The following is a 19,007-nucleotide window of genomic DNA, read 5'->3' as shown; positions in this document are numbered from 1 at the left end:
TATTGTCCTTAACCAAGTTGTCTGGATGCCACTGCTGACGGTATTTCATAATGAAAAGTCGGGTAGGAGCCGTCACGCCTTTACCGAGCCTTCTCCCGCCAAACAATTTCATTCATTTTGAAGTCACGTGACATCGTCTTAATAGTACTTCCGGGTCACGTAATAGATCCACGCTCGCATTTCCCACTTCCCGAGTTTTCTTCAAAATATTTAGCAAATTACCTCGAATGTTTTGCTAATGCTTCAGCTGTATGGTTTTAGGACATACAAGGGAAGGGGAACATTCTGATTTCAAGGATTATAGTTCGACTAGGTGTGTATAATTTGATGTTTTGTCGGTGAGAATGTGCCCGGTGGCGCCAGTCGCGTCGTCGTGTCGGTCCACTGGTTCTCTCCACCTTGTTTACATTTTGAGATGCACGTGGCTTTCTCTTCTGTAGAAAATGGCATTATTTATGTCAGTTATGGATGGGCCATGATGGGGATTGATAGGAGGACCAGTAATAGCATGTTGTTTTAGTACAGTTGTACATAAGTTTGTTTCTTTACATCTCACATTTTTACTTGAGGTTTTATGGTAGGCTATTCACTCCCTTTTAACGTTGTACGACATCGCCACGTTGTAAGAAGGTTGTGTGTAATATCGGGCAACGTTCAACATCGTGCAATGTTCAGCCTATACGACACTTAAGGAGTTGGCCTGGAAGTTGCGATGGTATGTTGGGAGACTGCTGAAATGTGGAATCCACCAACTGGCAAAGCGAGGATGCAGTCATTCCCGGTCTCCCACGGCCATTGTCTAAACCGTATTGTAGCCACTTCCAGGCCAACTTCTTAAGTGTCGTATTATTGTCCGAATTGTTGCCATACTGATAATCATTGGCACTTGGCAGTGCAACAAGGCTGGCTCAGTTGAGCTCTCCATGGGGAAACTTTTGACCCTGACCTTGTAATCTATAAAGTATTATGTGCGAATGTATAATATTTCTCCCTTGCGAAGGTTACAATGAATAAATGATTTGATTGGATAATTTCAGTCATGATAATATGATAATCATCCTGACCTGGACAGATGACAATGCAATCCTGACTGTCCTGAAATTCTAGGAATTTGCTCAGGGGACAACAGCCTGCTTGATCTGATTGATGGTATTGTTTTGTCTGTGTCCCACTTGATAGCTTTGTGTCCTATTTTGTTATTTGTATTTTTGTTTGGCTCTATTACTGTTGATAGCATTTGTTTATTTTGTGTCATACAGTAATATTAATAAGCCTTTGGTATTGGTTATTGATCTCCAAGTGTAAATGATGCAGATCTTTCAGTTGTCCCATAGTCAATGACAGTCACCTTGGTTAGAGACAAACTACTGCTAGAATAATGCACTGTCAGTGTCATGACTGTATAGCAAGGAGCATTGGAACTTACTGGGTCAGTTTCAGTTCACTTGTTTCACACTATATTGTAAAGGCCATCAGATCTTTTGTCCAGTCTTGTTGATTCAATCAAGAATTGATAAAGACTACCTATCATTACATATATATATAGTAAGGAATATACGAGCAGGCAAGCAAAGCAATCCTCCATGGCCGTCGGCCAATCTGTTTTGGTAAACAAGCTTACGGTCTGCTACATTCACTTAGGACAATATTTAAATCATTTCCTCAGCAATATGAATGGCTTGAAGCCTTATTTCATGGACTCAGCTTTTTATGAATGCCACCAACCGTCAATCAAATCAAAGAGCATTCACATTGGAATTTAATATGATCATTTACCATTAAAACTACGTAGTAGAGAGACATCAGTTCTGTCTGGTTTTAATCAACGAGAACATCCTTTAAAAAGTTAGTAGGACCTGAAACAATGGAAAATCTCAATTTATTGATGTTGTTAATTCTTGCCTGAGATCTTTGACCGACTTGTTCAAATCAAGAAACTGGATACAATAATATTATTCTGTGTTGTGTTTTGTAAACATGGTGGAAGACTTGAAGGCCAAGTTGCTGTTATTCTAGGTGCCATCAATGAGTACAATGTCCGCCTAGATTGTGTAGTCTGGCTGTTGTTGTTTATCAAGCCTTGCCTCGCCACGGGAACTTTCAATTCATATTTGGTAAGATGCTTTCCCTTGACCATGAAAGGTGGGTTGGTTAGAGCAAATACTCACCTGCGCAAAAGGCCTGGCTGCCGAAGACAACACTGGCTCCTCTTTGGGTATAAAAAGTTAAACTGAACTTTGCTCTTATTTCAGACCTGATGTGATGAGAGATTAGAATGGCTTCAAAATGCCTGACGGATTACACAGAAAACTTTTTCAAGAAATTACTGCGAAGGAAATACATTGACTTCTCTCGGGTTTGCGAGACGAAACTTGAACGTTGTTTGTCAACGTTTGATCTGACTGCCCTTGGTATGTATACATCTGATGTATTGAAACAAGAGTTGACTGCCCTTGGTATGTATACATCTGATGTATTGAAACAAGAGTTGACTGCCCTTGGTATGTATACATCTGATGTATTGAAACAAGAGTTGACTGCCCTTGGTATGTATACATCTGATGTATTGAAACAAGAGTTGACTGCCCTTGGTATGTATACATCTGATGTATTGAAACAAGAGTTGACTGCCCTTGGTATGTATACATCTGATGTATTGAAACAAGAGTTGACTGCCCTTGGTATGTATACATCTGATGTATTGAAACAAGAGTTGACTGCCCTTGGTATGTATACATCTGATGTATTGAAACAAGAGTTGACTGCCCTTGGTATGTATACATCTGATGTATTGAAACAAGAGTTGACTGCCCTTGGTATGTATACATCTGATGTATTGAAACAAGAGTTGACTGCCCTTGGCATGTATACATCTGATGTATTGAAACAAGAGTTGACTGCCCTTGGCATGTATACATCTGATGAATTGAAACAAGAGTTGACTGCCCTTGGTATGTATACATCTGATGTATTGAAACAAGAGTTGACTGCCCTTGGTATGTATACATCTGATGAATTGAAACAAGAGTACCTTTTAAAAATTGTGCTCTTTTTTACCGCAGGTCGGTCACTTTAATGATATAAACAAAGGAAACAATTATAGATGGAGAGCCTAGAATTATCAAGATCTTCTTTACGAAGTCACTTCTAGAGGATGTGAGCGCAGAGTGCTTACTTGCTGATTCTGTGAATGATGATGTGCAGGCCTATAGCGGCTGTAACTAAACCACCTTTATCTATCACTCCCCGTTCAGCTATGTACACATGCTGTTTTAGAGAGGTTCCATGATTGAGACTGACGCATATACCTTTTTCCTGCTTGGGTCTTTAGTCTACCACCTAGGTGGAAAGGAATAATGCATCATCAGTAATGGTATACCATGTCGTCTAGCCAGGCTAAGGTAGAATATGCTGGAACCTCAGTGTGAAGACCAGCTGGGCAAAGACTTTCAAAGAGTAAGACTAAGCCTAAACTGAGTACACTTCCAGTTCTTGGTTGTTGATGCCGGTAAATAAGTCTGTTGGCTGACGTCATCCTGTTCACCTATACCTCCATGTCTGTATCGAGTTCATGTGAGGGAGTGTTTTCCCTCCTTGACATAGAATGTAACCTTTTACTGTGTGATTTTGGAGGAGTTCTCAAGGTGATTTGATGGTTTTCAAAACCGTCTGAAGTGCTGCCAGGTCCTCGTCAAGATGTAAAGGTTGGGAGTGCATTGATCATGTTTCTAACATTATCATTTTGTCCTCTGCCCAAATATTTTGGCTTACCCATTTTGTAAAAGTGATATTTTGGTAAGAAATACAAACATTTTTTATTTTTTTTCCCGACCTCCTCTGTTGATCTTTTAGAATATTAGTTCACTAAACAAGGCATTGAAATAATCTCACCTGACCAGTTGATTTTGAATCGCCTTTGTCATTTGTGCCAAGAAGTGTATGTTGATGATTGATTCTTTGTCATGATTGACAAGAGTAGTACTCACTCAGTCATAATCACAGTGGCTTAGTGCATGTGTACCAATACGGAAAATGCCTTGAAGCGCAACGAGGCAAATTCTTTCATGGTCGAGCAGTGGTGTGGAAAGAAAATCAGTGTTGATTGAATGCTCTTTTTGCACCCCTGCTCCTGCTCCTGCTGTGCTGTTGTAAACACACATGGTCCTCATCTAGATGAGATGAGATGAAAAACACAATCAATGATTTTGGCTATAATATCTGTCCAAAAGATGACTCTGTTAACGAAGAAAGCACTCAATTGGAAGAAGAAGAAGAAGACTGTTGTCTTAAAATATTTGGTGAAAAATGTCTCTCATAATGAAATGATGACTCTCGAAGTGTTCTCAATCCATGCCAGTAGTTAGGCCAGACATGTAAAAACTTGTCGTGACTGATTGGCACTGAGTCAAGGTTGGGCCTAGACCTCTAGTTAACTCTGATGGCTGGGGAAAAACTATGTTGTTATTAAGTCAGTCTCAAAACCTAATTATCATAGTGCCGTAGATATGTTCTATAAGGGCACTTTAGGTACATGTAGGTCAAAGGACACCAACGTATCCTCTGCCATGTCTGCCAGAGACCCTGGTGTGGCTGGAGGTTGGGAAGGAAAGATGCATGTAATGTTGGCCCAATCCATACTTTACACAATGATCAAGGCCAGGCTTGTCCCTACCTACAGTGTAGATCCCGAAATGGATGTCAGTGATTAATTGTCTCCCTCTCAGTTTATTACATTACACCTGCCTTCCTCTACAGGTATTGGCAGCACCCTCGGAGCCGGCATCTATGTGGTAGCAGGACAAGTGGCGCGTACAGTAGCAGGGCCGTCTGTCATCCTATCATTCCTGATAGCAGCCTTAGCATCAGTATTAGCGGGTACGTAACAAGCACTTGAGGAAAACTTACAATGTGCACATTGATGGTCATGCCGAACAACACAGTCGCTCACAGCGCCAGACCCTACAAAACCTTGTCCTTTCATCCCCACTGATGAGCCTGTCTGATGAAAAGCAAATGAGGCAAAACAGGTCTGGAGGTCTAATCTGTTGCTCTTTATCTAGGAACCGTAGGCCAGTGCAGTGTTGGAATGGCATGAAAGGCTGTGCACATGGGAGGCAGTTTGATGTGAAATGAACAGTGTCACAGATGTTTGATGTATTCGAGATAGGATAAGTGTCCAGTCTTGGCAGCCCATGTGTACATCAGGCCTTTGTATTGTCCACACTGGCCTATGGCTTACACGGGCCAGATCGGTGAAGTAGTTACTCTAATCAATACATGCAATACTGGTAGTAATATGGTCTTTAGTACTGGAGCCGTTCAAACAATGAATGAACCTTTCCAATTCATCAATAAACTGCCTGTGGGAATATTCTGAAACCATTCAGTGGCCTCCCAGCTGTTTAGGTTGAACAGCCTGCAAATTATGACCAGGTTTATACTGTACAGGTGTTCTTATGAATGCTGTGTTATAATTTTAATGAACATTTATGAGCTTTTGATAACAAAATATTGTGGTGAATTCAAAAAATGCTAAAAGTATGTCATATGAATTGGCCTTATTATCATTTGTGAAACAATTCACATATTTCCCTTATCCTTGAAGATGGACCATTCATGCTTATATCGTCCAAAACAAACAGAGGTCACTTCCTCTGTCCCTGCAGGCAAGCCATGTATAATATCTGATTGATATCACCTTCTCATTCCAGGGCTATGTTATGCCGAATTTGGTGCCAGAGTGCCGAAGACAGGTTCAGCGTATGTCTACAGTTACGTGGCTGTCGGTGAACTATGGGCGTTCATCATCGGATGGAATCTCATCCTGGAGTATGTTATAGGTGAGCGTTGACTTGAAGAACCAGCTGTGAGGTCCATGGTGTCATGTGACCAGTTCCAGCCACCTCTCGTGCAGAAAGAGGATCAAACTTCCCTCATCTTTCAGCCACGGGGCGGCCACCTCAGCTCTGTCTAACTTTTCTCTAATCTTTCAGGCACAGCGAGTGTAGCTCGAGCATGGAGTGGCTACTTTGATTCATTAGTCAACAATTCAATCAAGACAGCCTTCCTTGAGCACATGCCCATGAATTTGCCTGGGTTGGCTCCATATCCAGACTTCTTTGCCTTCGGGATAACGTTATTCTTGTCAAGTAAGTGACTTATTGTGAAAGTGTTGGGCCTCCTCTCTCTTTCAGTGTCAGTGTGGCCAGAGCCTTGTGGTCCATCTATAGAGCTGGAGGTAGAACTTATTGAACAATAATGCTCTGTTCATTCATGTCCAGTTACTGCTTATACATTATGTAAGTTTGTTGAAAAATACGTATGGAGTAGGCCAGGAAAACAGATCCCAGACAGACAGATGGGCAGATTTTTTGTAGCAGACAGGTTTTTCTTGACAGTTTGACGCTTGTTCTCATGTTTCTTGGTTACTTTTCCAGTCATTCTGTCTGTTGGCGTGAAGGAGTCATCACGGTTCAACAACATCTTCACTGGCTTGAATCTAATCGTAGTCGCCTATATCATCATCTGTGGCTTCTTCAAGATGGAATTCAGTAACTGGACCATCGCGGCTGACAGGGTGAGAATCCATTCAAATTTGATTTTCGTGTCTCGGGCGAATATGTTGGACATGTTCTGTGTCATTTGCATGTCAGGAAACCTCTTCTTTATGTAGCAGAACAAACAAGCTACAGGCTTCTATGAGTAGCTGTATGCTAGCATGAGAGCATAATCACCCATGTTTTGATTCACTCATGGTTTCCTCTACTCTACAGGTACCACCAAGCACAAACCCCAAAAACCCAGATGCTAACGGCAATGGCGGCTTCTTCCCATTTGGTTTCAGCGGCACAATGGCTGGTGCTGCCACCTGTTTCTATGCATTTATTGGTTTTGACGTCATAGCAACCACGGGTAAGTTGCCGAGATCACCAAACGTTTGTAAACCCACCCATCGGCTGTGACTTTGGGCAAGTCAGTTAGCAACCACTTCTTTGATTGGCTGAGATACAACTGACATACCATGTTACTGAGTCGCTGGGTGACTGTGGAACATGGAACGACAGTAAAACAGAAGTGTAAGTATGATTACAATTGCTTGCTAACTCGGGGACTATTGTTTTTGTCAACCTACAATCCTCAACTTAGCAGTTATCTAACCTGTCAACTTCCCTTTTCCAGGAGAGGAAGTGAAAAATCCCCAGAAGGCCATCCCGCTCGGTATCGTGTTTTCCCTGTGCGCTTGTTTCTTGGCTTACTTCGGGTTGTCGGCCATCCTGACCCTGATGTGCCCATACTACCTACTGGACACCAACGCCCCACTCCCGCAGGTGTTCGAACGTGCTGGCTGGGGCATCGCCAAGTATATCATCGCCATTGGCGCGGTCTGTGGATTGTCAACAAGGTACGTGCTATGAGTTTCACCAGAAGAGAATCGGGTTTCATGGATGACCAGTTACCTAATGAAATACAACTTGTCACTCATAGTTTGGTCAGTGTTCATGGTCAGCTAACAGTTTCAGCATGTTTTGATGTCTTAGACCAATTCATGAGACTCCTGGCTGTTGTATTCTGATGATAACGTTTTGATGTCTTAGACCAATTCATGAGACTCCTGGCTGTTGTATTCTAAGGATAATGTTTTGATGTCTTAGACCAATTCATGAGACTCCTGGCTGTTGTATTCTGATGATAATGTTTTGATGTCTTAGACCAATTCATGAGACTCCTGGCTGTTGTATTCTAATGATAATGTTTTGATGTCTTAGACCAATTCATGAGACTCCTGGCTGTTGTATTCTGATGATAACGTTTTGATGTCTTAGACCAATTCATGAGACTCCTGGCTGTTGTATTCTAATGATAATGTTTTGATGTCTTAGACCAATTCATGAGACTCCTGGCTGTTGTATTCTGATGATAATGTTTTGATGTCTTAGACCAATTCATGAGACTCCTGGCTGTTGTATTCTGATGATAACGTTTTGATGTCTTAGACCAATTCATGAGACTCCTGGCTGTTGTATTCTAAGGATAATGTTTTGATGTCTTAGACCAATTCATGAGACTCCTGGCTGTTGTATTCTGATGATAACGTTTTGATGTCTTAGACCAATTCATGAGACTCCTGGCTGTTGTATTCTAAGGATAACGTTTTGATGTCTTAGACCAATTCATGAGACTCCTGGCTGTTGTATTCTAAGGATAATGTTTTGATGTCTTAGACCAATTCATGAGACTCCTGGCTGTTGTATTCTGATGATAACATTGATCGTTTCAGCTTGCTTGGAGCCATGTTCCCTTTACCTCGTGTCATCTATGCCATGTCTAGCGATGGTGTACTCTTTAGATTCTTGGCCAAGGTCAACGAACGCTTCAAGACGCCAATGTTGGCGACTATATTGTCTGGCCTGTTTGCTGGTAAGTCAAATCAGTACATCTCTCTTCTCTCGCTAATGCTTAAATGGATGGAGCCAGAGTCGTAGTTGGATGTGATCATCCGACAGCCCTGGCACCATGTACTCTGGTTTTCATTAGATTCAGAACATGTGGTATTTGAGGTGAAGTGACTTGGCAGACGAAGGTGACAGGTGACTGGGCAGCCATCAGGTTAATGCCCTTAATTACTCTGCTAGTCCTTTAAATGTCAATGTTGTGTAACCGAGTGATTTCCTCCCTTCTCTAGGTACGATGGCGGCGGTGTTTGACCTGATGGCCCTCGTGGACATGATGTCTATAGGAACGTTACTAGCTTACACCATCGTGGCGGTTTGCGTACTTATTCTCCGATATAGGCCAACACCTGTCTCACTCAACGCCCCATCGAGCCATTCAAGTGGTTCTGATATCGAGGATAAGAGGGATGATGGGATCGTGATGAGTGATGACGCGGCCGATGTGAATGGCCTCAGCATATCATCGGAGTAAGTAGAACAGTTACAGCAGCAAGCCTTTAGCAGACTCTTATCTTACCTCCAAAACTCCTCTAACAATCCCACTCATTTTGGTCAGAAATCGAACATTTCCATTCTGTTCTTCATCCCTGTTGTCTGGACACCTCTCTGTTCAGGACGCTCCTAAAGTTAGCCTTCAGAGAGAGGTTTTGCTGTCCTGAACTAAATATCATTTGTTTATTTCAGCCGAAAGAAGTCCAGCCAGAGTCTGCACTTGGAACAAGTTGATGAAATTTACTCCACCGATCCTATTTACAAGAAAAAACCAACAGCATCGGTGTATACACATTCTGAGATCATAACGCAGATTATACGACCGCCAAATACAGGTGGTGTGGCAACAGAACTGTCTGGAATGCTTGTTTCTGGATGTGTCTTAACATTGAGTAAGTGTTGTGTGGAGACCAAGCCATATGTGTATGACTGGCTTCTAGTAGGCTACGTATATAACCAACCATAATCTGTCTGGGGGAGGTCTTGTCTTGCAGTCGATTAATCACAAGATGATAGTTCCTTCTCATCATTGTTTACATTCTCTTTCAGCTGTCGTTATCCTCTTCCTGGACGCAGTTCTCATATTTCTGAAGGACCAGTTGACATTGATGGTGGGCTGGGCTCTCTTCCTGGTGATATTGCCATGTATCCTCATCATTTTCCTCATTGTGACCATATCCAGGCAGCCACAGAATGTCAAAGATCTAAAGTTCAAGGTCAGTGTTGTATAGGCAGCCTTGTCTGATTTTGGAAAAACTGGGTCCCCTTGAAAGAAAGGTTTTGGATGACGTTTGAGAAGATTCACATTACTGGCACAAGACTGTTTCCTTGGCTGAGGTTGGTTAGCCCTTCAGCAAATACTTCAGATGGAAGACAGCCTCGTCATTTAATCGGTATGAGATGCTGGACAAGTGGCAACCCACTTATGTTTATATATATATATAGAAGTGAAGCGATCGCCCTCACAACACATTATCGCGTGTCACTTGCATTCCAGGTGCCATTGGTGCCCATACTACCTTGTATAAGTGTCGCTGTCAACACCTATCTTATGATGAAGCTATCGCCGGAAACTTGGGTGCGATTTGCTGTCTGGATGTTTGTAGGTAAGCTCATCGATCACCTATATCATAAAACCTCTTGCCGGCCTGGTTGATCAAAGTTACATCACTAAGTTAGCACCGACTTCATTTTGTTAAAAACACTTCATTTTGTTATATTTCCAGGCTTTGTGATTTACTTTGCGTATGGAATCCGGCACAGCTCTGAGGGGAAGTACCTCGCCCATGATGTCATCCCAGCTATTGAGGATGCCCACCTGCTGTCGGACATGACAGTGAAATCCAACGAAGAAGACAGCCCGGCATCATCGGCAGGGAATATAGACATTGAAGGCCAAGAAAGTGCCTTGAGTTAGGCGAGAAAGATTCGACTTGAGGATTATGTCCACAGAAATACAGAGGTTAGGTCCTGTCCTTGTCTTCCACTCCACAGTCCCGGTATTGTGTCATCAGGGTTTTCGTTGTCCCAGTGTGGGGTTATCTATGGTTCCATTGAATGACATGGCGCCGACAGAAGTACCACATTATCTCAAGTCCTTGTCGTCCTTGTAGCTCGAGCAGAAGCTGTTTTGCAACACCATTGGTTCTTGAGTTCAACTTGCGTGTGTGTGGGGGGGGGGAGCATACGTCTCAAATAGCACAAATGTTCCCGCCAACATTCTCATGACATCATCATGTGTTCATCTTGGTTACAGGTTTCTACAAACACTCTGCATGCAGCATCTCTTGGTTGGCACATATTGTCATATGTCGTTGATATTTTTTGTTGAATTGTGTAAGAGTATTTTCCGAGCATTTGGGTTTTTTAGATAAGATTCAGGGAATACAATATGACCTTTTTGATGTGGCAGCTTGTATGAATAACTCTTATTTCACATATGTGCTATGCTTCTTTATGCAAATTTGTATATTTAGATGAGGACGGTATGAGGTTCTGGTCCGTTCTAGCCTACCAATTTGCAGCTGCATGGTAAAAAGGCTTTACATTTCCCTGGTGCAAATGCTTTATTGAAAAAGACAGAGTAAAATCGAACTTGAATAGTTGTGCTAACATTCTATTTTGTATAAACATGTATATATATAGGTGGTTGGTAAAATATGAGTTGCTCTCAAGCGTGTTCGCAAGATGGCAGCTGAATTCAGCTTCGTTTAAAAAAACTTTTTAAAAAGAAGAAAAAAATGATGCTTTATAAGTTGGGTTCTATTGTTGTTGTCATGTTGAAGTATTGAGTAGGGCTTCCATGATGGGTGCTGGAGCTTTGAAGAGGATCGGTGCTATACAAAATGGCATTTGCAGGAGAGTTTCCTGAGTGCCTTACAGAGAGTTCCACTGTGTTTGGTTGAGCTTGCTTAGTCTTGGCTTAGTTTGTTTGTTGTGCCTGAATAGACTCTTGTGACAAGGGTGCTTGTGTTTATGTATGTCAGGGAGGAAAAATGTATATATAAGAAGAGTTGAGCTGCACCAATTATTTTAACTCAGATGAGCACAAGGTCCATGGACTATCCATTAAATGTTTGGTGTAGCCTCATTAGAAATCGAGAAAAAATAATGTTGGAATGTATAGTGTACGTATATAACCATATATGCGTATAGCTTCTGTATGAATTTGAAACCGGTAAGAAATGCTTTGCTCAATTTGTAGCTTTGCCATCTGCTCAAATTTGTTTGACAATATTCATAAGGCAGCTAAACCTAAATGAAGTATTGTTTTGATCGCCACGTTATAATCAAATACATATTGATTGTTAGTTGATTGTTAATTTAGTGCGCCTGATAAAATATGGCAAGGATTCTGTTTGGGTTGGCCTTTGATGACAAAAGAGAAACAGTGGCCGACCCAATGACTGGGCAATGTATGGCCACTCGACTGTTGGAGGCACTCAGCTGGCCTGTGCACCAGCTTGACCTCGTCTCTGGCCTGTGCACCAGCTTGACCTCGTCTCTGGCCTGTGCACCAGCTTGACCTCGTCTCTGGCCTGTGCACCAGCTTGACCTCGTCTCTGGCCTGTGCACCAGCTTGACCTCGTCTCTGGCCTGTGCATCAGCTTGACCTCGTCTCTGGCCTGTGCACCAGCTTGACCTCGTCTCTGGCCTGTGCACCAGCTTGACCTCGTCTCTGGCCTGTGCACCAGCTTGACCTCGTCTCTGGCCTGTGCATCAGCTTGACCTCGTCTCTGGCCTGTGCACCAGTGACATGAGTGAGCTATTTGCAACTGTTTCAATGCTTTCACATGCATTCTGTCTGTACAGTTACACATAGTATGGTATGATAGTAATGGTTGTACATATCTATATGAGTTCAGTGTGTTTAGTGTGTCCATACACGCATGTTTGGTCCATTTTGAATCGACCAAAGTGCATGAAGTATGTGAGGTTCTACTATTTCTGAACTGTTCAATATGTTTTAAAAACACCTAGTAATTGGCACAAAAAGATTTTGTTGTTCTCGGTTGAATCTTTTGTAGTTCATTCATGATGTATGTGTAGTAGATAGAATCAAGTGGTGAATTACAGCTGGTGTCTCCTCCTGTTGATGAACACAACAACTAAGAAATCAAATGAGTTACCGGTGTCGCCAGAATTGAACCTGTCATGTGGTGGTGGATTTGGTGAGGGACTCGTAAAATCAGTCGTTTCAATTTGTTGTTTTTCTTTAAGTATTTGTTTGTTATGGTTTTGTTTTAATAACATCTCAGTTTCACATTAATCAGATGTCGCCATGGTAACCAATAGATCTTAGTTTAATTGTGGCGTGTCTCTTGTAAATCTCGATATATATTATGTAGTTTGTGTGTGTATATAATGGCTAGTTCGTCCACATAAGTTTGGATTTGTGAAAATCTCTGGAGTTATAAGTTGATACATGTATGTGTATCACATACGTTGCTTTTTGCCATTTTGTAGCAGAGTGACAAAATGTTTGTGGTAGCCATTTTGTTTTTGAGGTGGTCTTTGAACTTCTCTTGTCTGGCTTGCCTCAAGTTGAGAAAAGGTAAACAAACTGTTGAGGGGATGGGCAGGTGACGTGCGCTCGCTAGACTCATTCATACTAAGAGAAGGGCATCCATCATTTGAGCTATGGTGACTATGATACCCATCTCTTGGTTAAAGAAGACACCCCTGCAGCCTTTCCTCAACTTGAGAGTAATACAGATCACTGCTGTATTATATTGCCTGATCTAATATTCCAGTTATGGTGTGGCTTCAAAGTGTTCTCTGCTTGATTATATTGTGCCTTGCACACGCATCTTTCTTCAATGTCTTGAGGTCACCGTTTCTTTCTATAATCCTCTCATTCATTTAAGTAGTTCTAATCAAATCATTTTGTGAATGAAAAGTCAGCAAGACAGTGAAAACTATCAGAAAGAGTTATATTTCTCTTATACGCAGCCGATCATTTGACTTACTGGTGAAACACTCTGTCGTTCAAACGGAGAATATGGCACCATGTTCATCGATCAACTGTCATCTTAACGAGTCCAGCTTGGTGTCACATTACTCCTTCCAATTAAGCTTCATTCTGATCAACACATCTGCATCAATAATTTTAACAATTTTGTAAGCATTTTTTATGCAATTTTGCCGACATGTTGACATCTGATAGATCTTCTTTATACTTGTATCACAAAAGCTCTTATTTTTATACTACATGTACTCATGTATAATGATATATCTCTCAAGTGACACAGAGATCTGGTGTGCTAAGTGTATTTTTCTAGGCATGGTATTGTGTAGTTTTCTGCATGTAGTATCCATGGTGGACAAGTAATCCTCATCATCTAGAGATCCATACCCTTTCTATTAGGAACAAGTTTACATAAATTTTGCTATGAGTCGGTTCTTTTCTTACTTTTCTTGTGGCCAAATCAATAAAGAAGCACCATCAGAGTGATTCTTGAATCTCCTCTCAACCTTGACCTTGTACAAATGTGTTCTGGTTTCGTCTTTTGTTTTCACTGTTGCCAATGGGGTATTCGTCATTGTACAGGAAAGAAGTGTTGATGGATCATCTTCTTGGTTATTGAGGGTGGTCTATTCCATTAGGTTTGGTAAAAGTCCAACCTCCACAAGGTTACATGTTGGCTGCAGACGTATGTGCCCTTGCTAGCCGTATGCAGTAAATACAAGAGTCAATGTTACACAACAACAGGCATGAGAGTCTTCAGGCTTCAGTCTTCAGTCTTCTGAATTCAGGGTTTTTAGTGTTAATCACCTAGCTAATGCATTATTCCATTAGGACCTGTCATTTCAGGCTTAACAAAGGTGGTTTCAGTCTTCTCTCATGCCTGCAACAAGTACCATTGGCCACAGTGATTTTATGCAGTTCAGAAATGTACATTAATTCAAATTATGGCTTATTCACGTAAATAAATAAGTAAAATTCAGATAATTTGTTTCGTTATTGTTTGCCCCCCAATACTGATGTGTTGCTGGAAAACAGCAGTCGGCCTATTAAACCTCATCCGTACCGAAACGTCTATTTGAACGATCCTCCAGAGTGACCCCCCTTCACACCTGGAATCAGTCCTTGCCGCACCTGGTGTTCAGGGGTTTCTTTATGACCAGTCTCACATGTACATAGATGGGAACAGCACTGCAATGACCCTAAAACTTCTGAGCAGATTTGAGGTCACATTTGGGTACTATTCTTGGTTGGCCATGCCCATGGTTTACACCAAGGGTGGCAAGAAGGACGTGTCATATTCCAATCCCTGATGAGATTCATAAACAGTGGCACCTCCCTTACCATACCCTCACCATACACCAGCTCCTCTCCTCCCCTTTGAGCTGGTTATCGAGTCTCATGGACTTCATGAAGGAACTACACCATCGCCATCTTCAGGGCAAGATACAAACTGAAACGTCAAAGAGGTCTTTCCAAGTTCCTCCCTTGCCCTGAAGATGGCGAGGGCGTAGTTGGTGCATGGAGTCATTTAAAGTTCTGAACTACGCCATCGCCATCTTCAGGGTACGGTAGGAACTGAAAAGATGGTTTAGTCTTTTCAGTTCCTATCTTGCCCTGAAGATGGCGATGGCGTAGTAGTTCTTCCACGAAGTCCATCATTGTCCATGAGACTGCGACAACCAGCTCAAAGAGGCGTGATTTGGGCCACGTAGATCTACGTGGTTCGGCGCTGAAGGTGTTAAGGACAGCACTTGTCAGTCCCGAGGGTGTCCTTAATAGAGAGGTTCTACTGCACATGGTGTACAATGTATACCAAGAAATAACTAGCAAACACGTAATATGAAAATTGATGGAACATTTAATTTACAGTGTTATTGTACATGTATACATTGCTTTATACCCTGCAGTCTTGTGATATCGGCACAACCCTCAACCTGTATACTTCATGAAAGAACTACGCCATCGCCATCTTCAGGGCAAGAGACGAACTGAAACGTCAAAAGAGGCCTTTCCAGTTCCTCCCTTGCCCTGAAGATGGCGATGGCGTAGTTCATTCATGAAGTCATTTAAACTTCTGAACTACGCCATCGCGATCTTCAGGGCAAGATAGGACAGAAAAGACAAAAAGAGGCCTTTCCAGTTCCTCTCTTGCCCTGAAGATGGCGATGGCGTAGTTCGTTCATGAAGAAGGACGTGTCATATTCCAATCCCTGATGAGATTCATAAACAGTGGCACCTCCCTTACCATACACCAGCTCCTCTCCTCCCCTTTGAGCTGGTTATCGAGTCTCATGGACTTCATGAAGGAACTACACAATCGCCATCTTCAGGGCAAGATACAAACTGAAACGTCAAAGAGGTCTTTCCAAGTTCCTCCCTTGCCCTGAAGATGGCGATGGCGTAGTTGGTTCATGAAGTCATTTAAAGTTCTGAACTACGCCATCGCCATCTTCAGGGCACGGTAGGAACTGAAAAGATGGTTTAGTCTTTTCAGTTCCTATCTTGCCCTGAAGATGGCGATGGCGTAGTTGGTTCAAGCAGTCATTTAAAGTTCTGAACTACGCCATCGCCATCTTCAGGGCAAGGTAAGAACTGAAAAGATGGTTTAGTCTTTTCAGTTCCTATCTTGCCCTGAAGATGGCGATGGCGTAGTTCTTCGATGAAGTCCACGAGACTGCGATAACCAGCTCAGAGGCGGGATTAGTACTACGTAGATCTACGTGGTTCGGCGCTGAAGGTGTTAAGTCAGTCCCGAGGGTGTCCTTAATAGAGAGGTTTTACTGTACATGGTGTACAATGTATACCAAGAAAGAACTAGCAAACACGTAATATGAAAATTGATGGAACATTTAATTTACAGTGTTATTGTACATGTACATGTATACATTGCTTTATACCCTTCAGCCTTGTGATAGCGGCACAACCTTAATAACAACTCGTTCTCACCCTGAGGGTCAAATGGCCATCTTGACCACTACTTGTGACTGCATCAAGTCAATAGATCGAGAACATACACATAAGCCATGCCAACCATTACATGTACTACAGCATTGACGTCCCCCTACCCCTGCTTTTGGAATCAACTCCACATTCAATGACATGTAAACAAAATCAGTGTACTCAAAACAAGTCCTTCAGAGCACACATCCACAAAAAGAGTCCAAACATGAATCCTCCTGACACATAGCACCAACGATCGAGTCATCTACTTCCAGAATTTCCCTGTCCCTCGTAGTCTGGAAGAGAAGAAACAAAATACATCAATCAGTTGTTGACTTTTTTAGGGTTGTTCAACAAAATGTTGCCATAACTAATTGTAAAGATGGAAGGACCCCAATGCTGTAGTAAAAGGTCACCCTCTCGGTGACATGACTGAGGGTGTAGGCCACTGAGGACACAGATGAAGGGAGTCATGTTCATTGGACACTGATGAAACCCACTATTCTAACAGCTCGGAACTTAGTGTAGAGCACACATGTGTACATTTGATGTCCAGGTGTACTGTGGCCTTTAGCGAGCATGAAAACCATTCCTACACATAAATGTACATGCACTGAAGATGACTACATACCCTTTTGTTTTTGACGACTTCTTGGATGGTTTCTCGGCCTGTAATGAGATCTCACGACTGTCTGTCACCATCTGTTCATCCATGTCTGTCGATTGTGGCGTATTCTTCAATGTTTTCTTAATATTCGCCACCTGCGAAAGGAAGACATAAGCATTTATACACAACCACATGAATCTGTGATGGCAAGTTTGGCTCGGTCCCAGAAAGTGTCACATACCTCATGTTCTATTTTCTCCGTGATCTTATTCTGTTGTTCTTTGTACGTGTTTGCTTTCACTATCTGCTGTTCAATATTGTGTAGGACACTGTCACAGCTATCACACCTGGAGGAAAGATGACACCAGATTAAAATCATTTGTAAACCACAGAAGGTTAAAGGAGGGCGAGGGGGGGGCCACACTCAATCCCAACATCATAATCAAATTAGAGATTCTGTTTAGCTGATCACAAAACAGGAGGTATATTTCCCTCACCATTCTTGTAAGACTCCAACCATCTCCTTCATCGCCTCTGGTCTGATATCTCGACCGAGCGCATAGTCAATCTCGATCTGTTGATTATTCTGGTCCAACTTCCCATGGACAATGTCTGCATATATCACCTCGATTATCACATCCTGCAAAACAATCAGGAGAGATGAGTATCAGAATGGCGTGAAGAACAATCCAAGTCCAGGTGCAATGGGAGATGGTTCAGCAACACTGACAACAGAAGAGCACATGTTCGTGATACGATTCCACAAAATGCAGACTTCCAAGTGGTGACAATACTGATTATTGAAGATGACAGGGAAAGAGACAGCTGCAGGTGGCCAGGCAAATTTGTAAATGTGCAAGATGATTATTGATGTCAAAGATAAAGGTATTCACTTTCAAAGCTAGAATAGAAAATGAAATTAAAGTGCACACTCCAGCTAGCCCTTGACCTACCTCTAACTCTCTTAAGTTCTTGAGGTCTAGTTCCTGAAGCAATACTGAATATGGAATACACTGAAAAGGAAACACCACTTAGCTATTATTTACAGTTGCAGACGTTACATTAGAACCAAAACTAAAATCTGTCAGATGAAGATCTGTACTCAGTGAACGTTTGATGCTCAGATATCAACAAGACATACCTTGGATTTGGTGGCTAAAGATACAATTGTGAGATGTCGGAGTTTATTCAGCTGTGCTGGCGTCAATTCTGGAAGAGTAGCTTTATTTTCTGAAAGTAGAATATGAGGTAGTTCCAACAGTTGTAAATTGCGTGAGTCATACTGATCCCATCCACGTAGCCAATTGTGAATCATGTTGATACAGCAACACGGTCTCAACTTTCACTTCAACTGATTTTCAATCTTACCAATGTAATCATTGTAAGTCCCATATGCAAAGACATTCAGCAAGTTGAAATATGAGGCATGAGGTCCTTCGCTTAGTTCCTGAATATTTGGCATGTCCAGTAGTTCTCCGAAGACATAAACCCCTGGTGCTTCTAATGCTTGTTTGATGACTGTCACAGCTGCTGCTCCTTTCGCTGCCTTTGAGAGAAGCACAAACTGCTCTAACGGATTGGATGGGGCCGTTTTCTCAGTCGCCATATTTGCAGATTCTGAAATAAGGACTAGATGTGACATGATGATGATGTGTCAAAAGCTCTCTCATAATGACTAACGTAACAAGATGATATATGGGTATACAGAGGGACAGAGTGTACATAATGTACAGAGCTACTACTGTCCGGCTATAGGCAGGCCAAAGTAAGTTGTTAGGCTAATTTTTCCATTTTTCATCGACAACTTTCAACTATAATTTACGTTTTCAAAGGTCCCTGTATCACAATACCAACAAAAGTGTATACTTTTGAATTACCTGTTACTTGTTATGATGAAATTATTCGCTATACAATCAGATTTCAACTTGAATAGTAGAAAAATCAGAATTTACTAAAAGAGTTTATCCAGATTCTCAAACTTTGACGGTCATCCGAAACAGCGTTAGCCAGCGTCCACCAGCGCCCACCAGCGTCCACCAGGTTTAAA

At 42.0% G+C, this 19,007-nt stretch overlaps 2 protein-coding genes across 4 annotated transcripts; one reads left to right on the top strand and one right to left on the bottom strand.

Moving 5' to 3' along the window:
- The first annotated feature begins 157 nt into the window (after positions 1-157).
- Positions 158-14,386, top strand: LOC135496462 (high affinity cationic amino acid transporter 1-like). 3 transcript variants are annotated; one of them, XM_064785782.1, is made up of 14 exons: positions 158-313; positions 2,253-2,411; positions 4,756-4,875; positions 5,712-5,840; positions 5,994-6,149; positions 6,438-6,577; positions 6,774-6,912; positions 7,180-7,402; positions 8,279-8,418; positions 8,684-8,921; positions 9,138-9,337; positions 9,495-9,661; positions 9,943-10,051; positions 10,172-14,386. In XM_064785782.1, exons 2-14 carry the CDS (start codon positions 2,276-2,278, stop codon positions 10,360-10,362), a joined length of 2,088 nt encoding a protein of 695 aa, XP_064641852.1. In that variant the 5' UTR covers positions 158-313; positions 2,253-2,275; the 3' UTR covers positions 10,363-14,386. The 3 variants fall into 3 exon arrangements, with proteins under 3 accessions (XP_064641852.1, XP_064641854.1, XP_064641853.1); XM_064785784.1 differs by lacking the exon at positions 158-313 and adding an exon at positions 1,558-1,607; XM_064785783.1 differs by lacking the exon at positions 158-313 and adding an exon at positions 1,771-1,845.
- Positions 14,387-16,244: 1,858 nt separating this feature from the next.
- On the bottom strand, positions 16,245-18,951 carry LOC135496742 (COP9 signalosome complex subunit 7b-like). Its single transcript, XM_064786218.1, has 8 exons — positions 18,838-18,951; positions 18,329-18,577; positions 18,102-18,190; positions 17,914-17,973; positions 17,458-17,600; positions 17,202-17,307; positions 16,985-17,115; positions 16,245-16,649 (listed from the first exon to the last, which is right to left on the bottom strand). Exons 2-8 carry the CDS (start codon positions 18,564-18,566, stop codon positions 16,619-16,621), a joined length of 798 nt encoding a protein of 265 aa, XP_064642288.1. The 5' UTR covers positions 18,567-18,577; positions 18,838-18,951; the 3' UTR covers positions 16,245-16,618.
- Between the last annotated feature and the right edge of the window lie 56 nt (positions 18,952-19,007).

Source organism: Lineus longissimus, chromosome 12, assembly GCF_910592395.1.
Source record: "Lineus longissimus chromosome 12, tnLinLong1.2, whole genome shotgun sequence".
Taxonomy (NCBI): domain Eukaryota; kingdom Metazoa; phylum Nemertea; class Pilidiophora; order Heteronemertea; family Lineidae; genus Lineus; species Lineus longissimus.
Note: the sequence above shows the minus strand (reverse complement) of the source record. Positions and strands in the feature narration are given on the sequence as shown.

What these genes read in the sequence shown, in the direction of transcription:
- LOC135496742 (XM_064786218.1), bottom strand. Translation starts at nt 18,566, where the DNA reads ATGGCGACTGAGAAAACGGCCCCATCCAATCCGTTAGAGCAGTTTGTG. An exon ending in GACTTACAATGATTACATTG is followed by an intron (nt 18,191 to 18,328) that starts GTAAGATTGAAA and finishes TTCTACTTTCAG; the next exon opens with AAAATAAAGCTACTCTTCCA. An exon ending in AAGTCGTCAAAAACAAAAGG is followed by an intron (nt 16,650 to 16,984) that starts GTATGTAGTCAT and finishes CTTCTCTTCCAG; the next exon opens with ACTACGAGGGACAGGGAAAT.
- LOC135496462 (XM_064785782.1), top strand. Translation starts at nt 2,276, where the DNA reads ATGGCTTCAAAATGCCTGACGGATTACACAGAAAACTTTTTCAAGAAA. An exon ending in GTTTGATCTGACTGCCCTTG is followed by an intron (nt 2,412 to 4,755) that starts GTATGTATACAT and finishes CTTCCTCTACAG; the next exon opens with GTATTGGCAGCACCCTCGGA. An exon ending in TCAAAGATCTAAAGTTCAAG is followed by an intron (nt 9,662 to 9,942) that starts GTCAGTGTTGTA and finishes CTTGCATTCCAG; the next exon opens with GTGCCATTGGTGCCCATACT.